The 14,346-nt window shown below is 43.1% G+C and overlaps 1 protein-coding gene across 1 annotated transcript in view; it reads left to right on the top strand.

Annotated features, from left to right (window-relative positions):
* LOC309792645 (ATP-binding cassette sub-family C member 4-like) overlaps window positions 1-14,346 on the top strand; it is a gene marked incomplete at both ends in the record, with an annotated part of 120,747 nt that overhangs the window by 26,393 nt on the left and 80,008 nt on the right. Inside the window, 6 exon segments of the mRNA XM_082602364.1 lie at window positions 744-943; window positions 2,297-2,434; window positions 3,240-3,277; window positions 3,814-3,920; window positions 6,026-6,172; window positions 10,811-10,890. Of these exon segments, the coding sequence (XP_082458490.1) occupies window positions 744-943; window positions 2,297-2,434; window positions 3,240-3,277; window positions 3,814-3,920; window positions 6,026-6,172; window positions 10,811-10,890 (710 nt within the window).

The following is a 14,346-nucleotide window of genomic DNA, read 5'->3' on the forward strand; positions in this document are numbered from 1 at the left end:
GATGGGTTGTGATCGATTCTGGCTTAGGTTTTGGTTTGCTGGCACAGGCTGCCAAGGCATTAGAGCCACCCTGGTCTCATGGCCTCCTTGTTTATTAGCTATTTCATCAGCTGGAATATTGAATTTTCAGTTGGGAACTTCCTGTGTTTGTGGGGCAGTTGTGAAGACCATGAAGACGCAGCTCGTGGGTCCTCCGTCCAGGGCTGGTTCCTACATCGCTCGTCTCAGCAGGGCACATGATACTATGACAATGGTCAGCGAAGATTTGATGAGTGACCCTTACCTATGCAGATATGCTCGTGCCCACCTCTGGGTCAGTCTTAAGTTTCTTTCCTGGAATATCCTTCCCAACTGACTTTTTTAAAATCCTGCTTGTCACATGAGGCTTCTTTCAATTTCCATGTTGTCTAAACAGACTGTGTTGATAATATCACCAGCCTCTGTGCTTTTTGATTCCCGAAGTGCCCACGGTAGTTATGTCAATGGCCTCCATTTTTAACACACGAGCACACATTTCTTTCATATCCCCCAGTACCTAACACAGGGTTTGGCAGAGATAGAATGCTCAGTTCTGTTTCGAGTTGAAGCAGATTTGTCAACCAGAATTCCAAACCTAAGGATCATTTTCTTTGGAAAATCATAATTTAAGACCAGTTAACTTTTCTTGATTAGTATTTAGAATAGATTAGTATTATCAAATGCAAATGTATTCCTCTCAAATTCTTTATTTTAGGGCAAAATAGTGCAAAAGGGGACTTATGCTACATTTCCGAAATCTGGGGTAGACTTTGAAGATATCCTTTTAAAGACGGTGAATGAGCAGGCTGAACTATCTCCAGTTCCAGGAACTCCCACTCTGAGGAATCAGACCTCTGAGTCTTCAGTTTGGTCTCAACAGTCTTCCAGACCCTCGTTGCAAGATGCCGCTCCAGAGGACCAAGATGTGAGTTTCTCATCCTGCAAATGCCCTGGTCTGTCCGCTCTTGGTGGACTCATGGACCTTCAGTCTGCTCTGCTCATGACATCTTTGTTTGTCCCAAAGTAGATCCAAAGTTTCCAAGGCCTTTTTCCATGGAATTGGTAGAATTAAATTGCTCCCTGAATGGGGTTCTCCCTTGGGCGTAGGATGGAGAATCTTATGGAGATCAGTAGTGGGTGGACTGCTATGAATTTCTGGGTGTATGTGGCTCACACTGGTAGGAGGACTCTTCAGTTTACCATAGTTACATCCTACTTGCTGTGTTGGCTCCTGGGTTCCTTTATGCATCTAGAGGCGTGATGTTAAGACCTCCTTATATGGAGTCCTGCTGTGGCCCAAATTAAATCAGCTGCTTTCCTGTGTGTTAACTGGCACTGTAGGTGACTCATGGTATTATTTTGCCCCCTTGTCAGATGGTCTGTGATAGGCCAGAGGTAGCCTGTGCAAAGGACCTGACACACAACAGACAGTTTGGAATCAGTTCCCATCTTCCTTTCTTACCATTCAAGCCCAAACCACATCTTATCCACCTTCAATCCCAGTGGCCAGCGTAGAGCCCAGGACATCCTTGGCTCCTGTGACTCTGGAATGCATTCTAAGTCCTCCAGACAGAAATGCACTAGATCTCCCTTAAAAACATACACAGGTATTCCTCGATATCCAAACCCTCACTATCCAAACCCAGGATCCTGGATGATTCTGGTAAGTATTTAGATTAGTCCCTCACATTCCAAACTCAGGAATCCCTCTCTGAAATTCAGGAACCAAGTGGATTCTGATCATATGCTGTTCCCCTGCTATCCAAACTCACATGTCTCCAGCTCACCGTGTGAACTTAGTTTACTGTATTTGGCTAGTATTTTGAGCCCCAAGTATGTTTTATGTTTCCATCACTGAGTGACACAAATAATCTAGAGGGATACATTAGCTCCATATCATTTTGTGTATTATTATTTTGTGTATTATTTTAAGCTTCTGCATTTATACTTGAATCAGGTATGTTGTGTGTGTGCTGAGGCTCATGATCGATTTAAAGCAAAGCCACCCAACAGTGAATAACTTTGTGCAAATGATGTTTCCTTGTTTCTAATGGATTCCTAGGAATAGGATGGCTGGGTCCAAGGGTGAAGGCATACATGGCTTTGCTAGATAGTTCCACATCCTTCTCTGTAGGAGGTGGACCATCTTGCACTCCTTCCAGCGTACGAGATGTGTCTGTTTCTCCACAGCTTTGCAATGGAGCGAACTGTTGAACTTCTAAAATTCGGGGGTTCGTTATTTAAAATGTTGTCTCTCACTGTCATTTTTGCCTCGCAGACTGAGAACACACAGGTTACACGACCACTGCAGAGCTCTTCGGAGGGAAGAGTTCACTTTAAGACCTACATGAATTACTTCACAGCCAGTGCCCACTGGCTTATCATTTTCCTTCTTCTAGTAAACATCACAGCTCAGGTAAGTAAGGACATTTATTTTGGTTTGTGCCCTGAACTGGATATATATGTACTATTTATACTGTATTTATTTTATTATTATTTTTAATATGTATATTAAGAGATTTATTTCAAAGAATTGGCTCATGCGACTGTGGGATCTAGCTGGGTGAATATGAAATCAGTAAGGCAGGCCTGCGGGCTGATTCAGGCCGCTGACCCTGCAGTCTTGAGGCAGAATGTTTTCCCTTTCCAAGAATCCTCAGGTTTTCCTGTTCAGGCCTTTGACTGACTGGATGAGGCCCACCACGTTGTTGAGGGCGATCTCCTTTACTTAAGTTGACTGACTGTGGATGTGAACCACGTCTACAAAAGACCTTCACAGCAGTATCTAGCCGAGCGTTTGGTTGAATCACTGGAGACTGGCCTGGCCAAGCTGACACAGAAAACTGACCGTCACAGAACCTGTCAAGCGTTTTTCCTTCAAAAAATCCTGACATTTATACCATTACTACTGCATTTTGCAGTCCACTTGGATTTTCATTGAAATGCGTCATCTGTGGGGATCAAAACAAGTGAGGCTTTCTGGTATCACATGTGCATGATAGAGAGCTTTCAGGAGAGAAAGGAAGCCTTTTAGAGATTTTAAAATGTCACATGCCCTTCCCGACCTGTGGTTATCTGGGATGTGGGGCTTAGCCACTGACCTGAGCTGGAAGGACTGTCTCCGTTCTCTGGAGCCTTTTCATCACCCATTCTAGTGATGAGTGGGGTTTTGAGGGGGTCAGTAATGTCAGTGTTTGAGTGATTGTTGTTTCCTGCTCCACGTTGCCTACGTCCTTCAGGACTGGTGGCTTTCATACTGGTGAGTGATTCCTGGTCTGACCCAAAGTGCTGTAAAATCAAGAAGAAGCCGCAGTTTCCCACAGAGTCAGGGGGAGAGATGGGGCTTGTTCAGCTCCCTCTTCTGATCCTCACGTAGTTTCCCCTGCTCTCATGATTCAAACTGAGTCTTTATAAGGTAGATGGACACAGGGCCTTGTGAGCTGGGAACCATTTTCCAGCATAAAACACATCTTCCAAATTGAGGGTTTTTTTGGGTTGTTATTTATCTGAATTCTGTCCATACCACTATATATATATATATATATTTTTTTTTTTTTTTTTCTCTTTTGCGGTACGCGGACCTCTCACTGTTGTGGCCTCTCCCGTTGTGGAGCACAGGCTCTGGACGCACAGGCTCAGCGGCCACGGCTCACGGGCCCAGCCGCTCCGCGGCATGTGGGATCTTCCCGGACTGGGGCACGAACCCGTGTCCCCTGCATCGGCAGGCGGACTCTCAACCACTGCGCCACCAGGGAAGCCCAATACCACAATATTTGTTTCTTCCCTGTTCCATAGGGCGAATGGACAGCGTACACTGTACACCGTGGTGTATATGGAAAAGGAAGCTTACTTGTGGTGCCTGATCCTGACTGCTACTTTACAGTGTATTCAGGTAAAATCGGGTAATCTGGTCTATTATACAAGAGTCTGAGGTGCTTACAGTGAGCCTGTGTGAGCAACGAGGGCTTCCAGGAGTCATTCAGTAATGTCGTAGCGGGTTAAGAGTCTGAGTCGCATTTACTCTGTGAATTAATTAGAATGATTATTTTTAAAATCTACTAGAACAAAGAGGTTGAATGAAGACTCTTAATTTGCTCTGTACTGGATTTTGGAAGTTAAACCAGGATTGCACATTCAGAAAATCAGCCACTAGAAGTATGTGGCTATTGTCTATTCTAATAGGTTGCTTTAGCTAAATCTTACCTCATTAGATGGATGGGCAAGAGGATTAGAAACAGATCCCCACTGTGTGATTCAGATTGTTCCAATTCTGTCTGAATAAAATCTGGCTGTTATTGAACTTAGATGAATCCTTTGGCAGCAAGGGCCCCCAAATAAAAGCATTATTTCCTCACAGGTATGCAAAGCCCCCTTTCGCCATACTGCTCATCTCTTGGGCTTCACTAATTACTTAAGAGGGAAGCTAAGCAGGGAGAAATCCAGTGTCGGGGAATTAGGATTGCTTCTCTTTCTTACCTTGAAATTACAATGTTATCGTGTCTGCAACTGTGATTAATTTAGCATCTGGCTTGCTAGGCTAATATTAACACGGCTCTCTGCTTTCAAAAGAGTGCTTAGAATATATGTAGTGTTACATACTTTTTAGAGGAAATACTCATCTAAAATATTAAATATTCCCATGGGAAACCCTCATATAAGCTTTCTGCAGAGATAGAGTGTGATATCTTTGTAAGAACCCACTCATTGAAATTTGGTGTTTATTGTGTTGATCTCTTGCTAAGAAACCTAAATCCATTAGTTGTTTACCTTCTGAATTGGTGGACTATGGGAACTTAAAGGAAGAAGAAAGGGAATCTGTTATACATTCACATAGGATGATGGGCTAAGGCAAATGCATGTTGATGGAATTCAGGAATTTGAGCAGCTTTCAGAGTTGAAATAAGCGATGTGTCAGCTGGAGGGGAGAAAAGAAGTACTTGATGGAATATTTATTATAGAAGTTATGTCCACTCTATTTAGCACTGTCAGTTCAAGAGATGTAAGGGCTATTTTAATTTTTATATGCATAGCAGGTACTCATTTATGTTGTTAATAAAATATAAGTTTAAGTGATTATGTTCATTTCCAAATGCTTTGCATTTCTGTAAAACACTTAGAGATTAGTTGCTCATTTAGATTAATTATGTCATGTTAAAATATAATCTGTAGGGGCTTCCCTAGTGGCGCAGTGGTTGAGAGTCCGCCTGCCGATGCAGGGGACACGGGTTCGTGCCCCAGTCCGGGAAGATCCCACATGCCGTGGAGCGGCTGGGCCCGTGAGCCATGGCCGCTGGGCCTGCGTGTCTGGAGCCTGTGCTCCGCAACGGGAGAGGCCACAGCAGTGAGAGGCCCGCGTACCGCAAAAAAAAAAAAGAAAAAAAATATAATCTGTATTTTCTTGCAATTCAATTATTTAAGAGATTTTCTGCTTGCAACTTAATATGATGTTTTCATACTCTTTAAAGCTACTTGGGCCTGGAATTAACTACTTTACGTGGAATTAAATTTCGATGTAAATTTACCATTTACAAGGAAATGGTGAATCATTTCTCCTGTTCCCTGTTAATTCATGATGGTACCAAAGCATTCCTCAATTTTAGATTATGGGACATGTTTTAATTAGTAAGATTTGAAATATGGAAAAAGGAAGATTAACTACTTTTTATAATTTTCTTTCTTCTGAGTTTTTATTAGAAGTTGTAATTGAATTAGAAAAGCATAGAATGAAATTGTGGTTTATACATGATTTTTTTTCCCATGTGGTTTCTGTTTAATGAGAGGAACATAGTGATTTTTATATTCTTCCTTAAATGTATCATGTGAATGTATTAAACTCTTAAGTAATCCATTATATATATAAATTTATTCTATATTCTATTTATGAATTTATATATAAATTATATTTATAGAATAAAATACATAATATCTTTATAAACTGCCTGCCATGCTTTAGCATCATGGAAGGAAAGGCAGAGATCTTGTGCTGAATGACGTTTCTTTATTTCAGTTCTAACTGTAGGTACTGTCCTTTTCGGCATCACAAGATCTCTGATGATATTCTGCGTTCTTGTTAATTCTTCACAAATTTGGCACAACAAAATGTTGGAGTCCATTTTGAGAGCTCCGGTATTGTTCTTTGATAGAAATCCAATAGGTAAGTCGGACACCAAGTTTCTCAGCATATATATCTTGTTAATGCATTTAGTGCCTGATTACATTTGATATTTGAAATTGGAGAAGATTCTTGGGAGAAAATCACTGTGCATGTTGATCCATCTTGTACAAAAAGCTTTACTGATTTTTTTTTCCTACCAGAGAAAATCTGAATATAAGATCATATAAGCTTTTATTCCAATTTATGTGTGTGTGGAAAGATAAATGAACGTTCACTTTGCAGAATGATTTAGGAATCCTTTTTTTGTGTGGTGTATGAAACACCCTACATTCGATACAAATGTGTTTCAATGTTGTTGAAGAGTTGCTAAAACGTTGCCTGTGTCACATAGTGTTGAGCTAGGTTGTCCCCTCGGAAGGAACTTCTTACAAAGAATGTCTACACGAGACAGGCTGTGTGTTTCTTTCTTTCATTTCCCATCCATTTCTGGGATCACAGTGCTCTGACATGTGCCTATACTTTGAGGTTTACCTAAAAAGGTAATGAGCGTGGTTCAAGATGGCAGAGTAGAAGGCCGTGCACTTACTACCTCTTGTGAGAGCACCGTAATCACAACTAACTACTGAACAATCGACAGGAAGACACTGGAACTCACCAAAAAAGATACCCCACATCCAAAGACAGAGGAGAAGCTGCAATGAGATGGTAGGAGGGGCGCAATCACAGTAAAATTAAAATTGTACGTAATACGTTATAGACTTGTTTCAGACTCGTTTGGGTTTTTTCTACTTCTGACTTGACAAATATGCCACATTCAACCTTCTGATGAACTTATTAACTCTTGGGGATATGTTCCTAGAAATGGAATTTTGGGGTCAGAAGGGATGCACTCCTAGAGTTGTTTATACATATTGCTCAGCTATTCCCCCAAATCTGCCTTTGCAGAGCGATGTGGATTTTCATTTTACACATTTTGTGTAAAATGGATTGGATTCACATTGGATTCACATTTTGTGTCCAAAATGTGATCTGGCCTCCAGAATTTACTGTTATTGTTGGCTTCATGATTCACTATATCCTATGCAGGATAGGGGAGGTGGTGATACCAATTTACCCCAGTACCTGGGGCACTGATTTTAATCCTGAGCACAAGGCATTAAACTGAGACTGGCCATCTGAGTCTGGTCAAGAGGCAGCGGCCAAGATAGGACCCTGAGCCTTATGAAGGATCATTGAGGCACCAAGGAGTAGTTGCTGGAAAGGATATGATTCACTTCATTCAAATATTTGAAAGGCTGCCATATCAAGAGAGATTAGGTTCATTTTGTGTGGTTATAAGGGCAGAAGAAGCGGCAGAGGTTGGATGTTCCAGGAAGGCAAGATTCGGTTTGATGTGAGAAATCCCTGTCTAACAGAACAGACTGAAAATGGATTGGGTTCCCGGTGTTCATGTGAACCCCCTTCCCTCTACCTCCCTGGAGATACTCCAGCAGGGAGCACATGTCCTTTGGATGAAGAGTCCTGGCATGTGTGTGAAGGGAATTCATCGTAAGGATTTCATTTGGAGACTTTTGAGAAAACTTTAACACTATGAGGCCATGAACTGAAATCCCAGCTCTGTTTACAACAGTCTATCCCTAAGCCCGATGAAATACTCTGCAAATACCGTTCATTCTCTTAATGTTTCTTAGTGCAAGGAAGTAGCTACTGAACTTTCTGATTTCACATTTTCTACACTCAGCTCATTGGTGAACAAGACTTTAGTTTTTTGACCTGCTTTGACATTCGGTTCCATTTTTGTGGTCATTGTATGTGAGGAGATAGTTTTTCTCATTGTTTTTGTTTTCCTTGTATTTTACACTATTTGCCAACCCTCGGTCTCTCAGACCTTAAGACTTGCACATCTGGTAAAAGGTAAAGGGGTAGTTTTCACTTACTGTTCATCCCTGAGTAGCCTTTTCATCTTAAAAAATTCCTGTACTGCTTTCAACACTTTCTAAGACAAATCATACTTGCAGTGTTTCTGAATCCTGCTATGTTAAAAAGTTGCATTTTTCCATCAAAGAAATCACAAGCATTTAAACTATGTCTTTTGTGACGTCTATTTTCCTTATTTCTATATTGCTACTTTGGGAAGTTAAAAAATGACTGGGAGACCGCAAAATCCATAAGAATATGTGGAAAAATTGTCCATCTGATTTTAATATTTTTAAAGCAGAATTGATTAAATGATTCCCATCTTCTTGCCCCTCGAAGTGTGATCTGGGAAATAGCAGAAAGGGGGGGGGGTCACCTGACCACTGGGAAGAAATGCAGACTCTCTAGCTCCCCCCAACACTCCTGAATCAGCAAGTGCATTTTAACAGGTGGACATTCCTACGGTGTCTGGTAGACTTTCCCAGGTGACATGATGCTGCAGAACCTGGGGGAATAGTCATTATCTCACCTTGGTGGTTGACCACCCGTTAACTCACCGGGCATTGTGACTGGGTTCTTCACTGCATGAGCCCATTTAATCCTGAGAATCACCTTCTAAAGCAAGCATTCCTAGAGGCTCCGAAAATTTGTCCCTGGTCCTCCAAACATGTCACTAAAAGACGGTTTCTGGAGTCTGGATTTCCTAAGTCTGAGACAGGAGAATTGAGGCCCAGCCTGTAACGGCCTGGCCTGGCCAAGGGCGAAAGCCTCCAATGTCTGCAGCTCCCGGCTTGGGTGCACTCTGTGCTTCCGGTGAGCCAGGCGCCCCGTGGAGGACAGCAGAGCTGGCTCATCCCGGCAGCGGAAACCCAGCGCCCAACCTCTGCTCATTCAGTGTCCAGCTGTGGCTTGGTGTGAAGGGTCTCAGGAGAAAGTCACCTCTGACAGAGGTCAGGAAGAGCACCTAGAGGTCCCACATCTCACCTGCAGGCTGGCTTCCTGGAGCCTCAATTATGAAAGAAGTTCAAGGGCCTAGATAACATTTCTCAAGAGTTGCTACCCCAAAATAGGCTATATGTTTGTGTGTGTGTGTGTGTGTCTTCAATTTCTTTAAATTTAATCATAAAACGACTATTGTCGACTGAAAAAAAAAAAGTACAACCTAAAAGTTGAGAGTTATGCTTTATTCTGTGGACAAAACTGAGGACTTAAGCCCGGGACACGCCTCTGAGATAGCTCTGAGACACTGTTCCAAAGAGGCAAGGCAGGGTGGGGAGCCAGGATACATAGGAATTTTTGCAACAAAGAACAGGTAGTCAGCATATCAAAAGATTACTGTTAATAAAAGAAAACCAGATATCTCAAGTTAGGGAATTTACTGCTTTTCTATGTATGGGAAGATGCAACAGTCTAGGCTCACTGAAATCATTCCTTTGATGTGCACCTCAGCTATCTGGGGCCAGTATCCTGTGTTTTCTCATCCTGAGTTTCCTCAGGGTGCACCATCGCAGGGTTAGCTGCAGTGCCTGATGGCTGCAGTATCCTTTGTTTACTTGATATGGCAGGCGGCATTTTTAGTTCACATTAGATATTTATTAGAAATTATTTCTCATCTTCCAATCCTGCAGCCTTTAGGATATACTGTTTTCGTGGATTCTGAGAAGGGAAATAAAATTAATGATCATCTTTAGTCACTAAGTAATATCTCTGTTTTCCTGCTTCCATCCCTCTGGTCTTCTTGGATGCTTAAGCATGAGTCTGTGTTTGTCACACCCAGAGCACCTCTGAAAATAACAACTTATTACCCCAGTAGTAAACTCGCAACTTAGAAATGGCAGGAATCTACAATTTCCCAAAACGTGAGGTCCTGTGAACCATCTGGAGGGAAAAAATTACAGAGAAGTTATAATTATGTTTATTTAAAAAGTATCACTTAGCAAAATCACTTTTGATAACTAAAGCAAAATTAGTGTGACAATTAGGATTAATTTAGGTATTGTGCAACTGCTTATTTGCTGACTTAGCACTTGGAATGAGTCTTAGATGGGATGGATCTAAAAGGAGGGAACATTCTCAAATCCACCAGCCCTTCCCGTTATTGCCACATGATTTTCTCCCTATTCTTTTTTTTTTAAATAAATTTATTTATTTTATTTTTAGCTGCGTTGGGTCTTCATTGCTGCACGCGGGCTTTCTCTGGTTGCAGTGAGCGGGGGCTACTCTTCGTTGCGGTGCGCGGGATTCTCAATGTGGTAGTTTCTCTTGTTGCGGAGCATGGGCTCTAGGCATATAGGCTTCAGTAGTTGTGGCACGTGGGCTCAGTAGTTGTGGCACACGGGCTCAGTAGTTGTGGCGCGCGGGCTCTAGAGCACAGGCTCGGTAGTTGTGGTGCATGGGCTTAGTTGCTCTGTGGCATGTGGGATCTTCCCAGACCAGGGCTCGGACCCACGTCCCCTGCATTGGCAGGCGGATTCTTAACCACTGCACCACCAGGGAAGCCCCTCCCCCCAGTCTTTTATAATAAAAACCAGGTTTCAGTTTCAGCTCTCCCACCCACTGCCATTTGGTGGCATTTTTGTTTCTCTTTAGATATCATTCTGTTTTCTCTTTCTTTACCACTGATATTGGCTTATTTCATATGAATCTGTAATATATTACATACATATACTTTTAAAATATTGTTTTGATTTGTTTGTGAGTTGTTTCTCTTAAAGGGCCTGTCTGGGGAAATGAGAAATTTCTCATATCCTGTTCTTGCAGGAAGAATTTTGAATCGTTTCTCCAAAGACATTGGGCATATGGGTGACTTGCTGCCCCTGACATTTCTTGATTTCAACCAGGTAACGTGACAGTCATGTCAGAGTTCTCACAGTGCAAAGCAAAGTGCCTGTTTTTCAGGGCCTTTTCACAGGGGCTGAGATGGGCCTTTCAGCCTGACGGTGTTATCTTAATTAAGTAAAAGCCCACGTTTGTAAGAGAAAGGTGTGGTTGTGGTCGGGAGGCTGAGTTAACATGAGTGACACCTGCTGTAGGAGTGGCTACACAGTCACGGTCGAGGTTGGTTCGAAGCAGCGACATGCTTGGTAAGTGGTTCTCCCGCTGCCGTTCATGTATCTGGCGTGGATTCCCTTTACTGTGAGCACATTTCACAACAGAGAATCACCTCTCATGGTAGCCTAGATTAACTAAATTATGCATCGGATTACCACAAAGGACAGATATTTACTGCACCAGTTTTTTTTTGGATAAAGCCAGGTGTGGTTACTTACAAAGAAAAGAATAGTAATAATAAGGTGAAAATAATACTTTAACAAGGACAATAGAGACCGGTTATGGAAGACACAAAGCCTTTAAGAGCAAGTACCTTTTTTTTTTTTTTTTTTTTTTTTTTTTTCCTTTTTGCGGTATGCGGGCCTCTCACTGCTGTGGCCTCTCCCGCTGCGGAGCACAGGCTCCGGACGCGCAGGCCCAGCGGCCATGGCTCACGGGCCCAGCCGCTCCGCGGCATATGGGATCCCCCCAGACCGGGGCACGAACCCGTATCCCCTGCATCGGCAGGCGGACTCTCAACCACTGCGCCACCAGGGAGGCCCAAAGAGCAAGTACCTTTAAGCCAATAATTTGAGTAAGGGATCAGAGTCATCTCAGAAAGTGTCTTTTTTGTTTTTGTAGACAGCTTTTCTTTTCACACGTTGATTGCTCTGTCTTAAGGTGTCTTTTTTAAAAAAAAGACAGAAATACCCACAGGAATATCTTGTATCCAGCCTTTGTTTTGTCTGTGAGCTTGAGGTTCTAAAGAATAATGCTGGGTCATCTCATCTCTCATCCTCTCATTCAGTATTGCTGCTCATGTGGGATATTTTTTCTGTCGCTGAATTTTGTCTCCTTTAAAGTGATTCAGGCTGTGGGGACTTTCTTCATTAATTAATTAATTTTGGAAATGAAATGTATTTATCAGAAGCTGCACAGAGACTTGCAGCAATGAATATCTCACTGCAAACAGCAGAGCCTATGGGCAAAGGCTTCCACTGTTTACCAGCGTGAGCTAAGCTGTGACTCAGGGGCAGATTGCTTTTACTGCAAAGATGTTTGATGGGATATGTCTGATTTTTTTTTTCTCTTCTGCAAACTTATTTTATAAATATGTCCTGCTGGGTTGAGCCACGTGATTTATCCCCAGAAACAGTCTTTCACTATAACGGTGTCACGTTTTGACAGTGATTATTAATTACATTGAGATTTTGTGAGAAAGGTTCTGTTTCTTTGCTACTACAAGCAAGGCCAAGGTTAGGTTTCCAAAGCTGGCCGGCCCACCATGTGCTGAGCCCCTGGTTAGTTAACCATCATGATCAGAATCCGTCACGTGTTTTTGTATGACGTATAGAGGGACGGGGATAGATGCTACCTGATTTCAGATGAGACACGCGCAGTCGTGTGAGGAGAGAAAGTTCTGGCCTCACTGATTCCCAGTCCCAGCTGTGCCACTTTTAGTTCAGTTATCTTGAAGTTTGGGACCTCCAGGGGGAGGTGTCCTGCAGGTCATTGGACGTAAGAGTCTGGTGTTTGAAAGAGAGACCTGGGATGAGTATGGCACCTGTGTATTCTTCACTGAGCAGGTAAAAGCTGAATCTGTAAAAATGGATAAGATTGCCCAGAGAGAGAGTGAAGCATTTCGGGAGCAGAGATCCTTATGGAAGCCTTTATATTCAGAGAGAAGCAGAGAGAGGAGGGCAGCAGAGGAGACACACAAGGAAGAGAGGAGGAAATAGGTTGGGGGACCAAGGAAGGACAAGTCTGTTAAGTGCAAAGGAGAAGGTAAGTCCCTGGAAAGTTGTCGGTTGATTTAGAAATCAGGAGGCTTCTGGTGACCTAAGAAGCAGGTTTCAGATGGGAGGGGCCAGATTGCAAAGGGCTGAGAATGGAGGAGGCGCGGAGGAAGCTGAAGGGAAGGCAGGCTACTCCTGGAAGGAGTTTGAGTAAAACCAGAGAGAGGCCCATCCGGAACGTAGGGTCTGCGGAGGCGTTGCTGGTTGGGTGTTTAGTTTGGGGGTTGGGGGTGTGTGGTGGGTAATATTTTCCTCTGTCGCTCCTTCCCCTCCACAAACAGGGATTAGCGTTGACGCCCTGAAGTGCAGGGCTGAGTCAGGCCGGAATCCTCCCCTCCAGGCCCCCAAGGGGAGGGAGACACACAGAGATCCACCCCTTGCCGCCTTTGGAATCCTAACTGTGGCAGCGCCCTGGCGCAAATCCTGAAAGGCAGACTGGGTGTGGGGCTGGAGGTAGTGAGGGACCCTGGTCCAGGTGGGCGTGGCTTCTAGAAAGCGACCTTTGATCCCAGATGAGAGGTACAGGCTGCTGTGGATGGTGGGGCAGGAGGGGCTGCTGAAGCCGTGTTCCCAGTAGCAACCAGTCTTTTCTCTCTGTCGTCAACTGAGAGTGGAATCAGGAAGAGGCTTGAAGGTGTTGTTTGTTCAGTTCTGTTTTAAAGGACATAGTTGGTGCCAAATGTGTTCGAACTCATTTTTGATGATTCTGCTTATCCTTGGTATATTTGATAAACCTTGGAAGATACTTGATCATGTTCATTTTTATTTTTACTACTTCTAAAGTGTTTATTCCATATACTTTTCCTCATCTAATTCCTTGTCATTCCCGTAAATGAGATATCAGATAATTCATTTAATATTTTGTAATAGTGATGCCAAGTATGGCTGATGAAAACCCTGGATCCTGAGTCGTGGTCCACACTGCAGGACAGTCCATTCCCACAGGCAATGTCATTCAGAGACCACATCCCAACAGAGGGGCGCTCACGAGTTTGTACACCATCATGTACACTGACTCTTGCAGCTACCAGATAAGTTGCCTGTCCAGTCACATTATAGTTGCTGGCCAAAGTGGAGCTGTTTGCAATTCCAAAGGAAGAAGGAAGGAAGCATTAAAAAAAAATTATGTAGTGTGATTCCACGCGATAATCATTTATGACGTCAGCAGCTTTAAAGTGTGGTAGAGTGGGGACGCCCCCAGTCTCCCTTTCCAAGCTTGAGTCCTAGCTCTCCCTCTTACTGTCTCTGCCCCACAAAGCCACACCTCCTTATCTGTAAAATAAAATAATACCAAATTCTGTAAGGGTTGTTGGGAAAACAAAATGAAGTCGTTTTAATAAAATTCTTTGCATAACATCTAAGTGCATGTTGAGCACTAAATAATGGGTGGTTATTTTTTAAATACCACATGTAGGGACTCTCCTGGTGGTCCAGTGGCTAGGACTCCATCCTCCAAGTGCAGGGGGCATG

This window comes from Mesoplodon mirus (genome assembly GCF_964341445.2).
Source record: "Mesoplodon mirus genome assembly, chromosome: 17".
Taxonomy (NCBI): Eukaryota; Metazoa; Chordata; class Mammalia; order Artiodactyla; family Ziphiidae; genus Mesoplodon; species Mesoplodon mirus.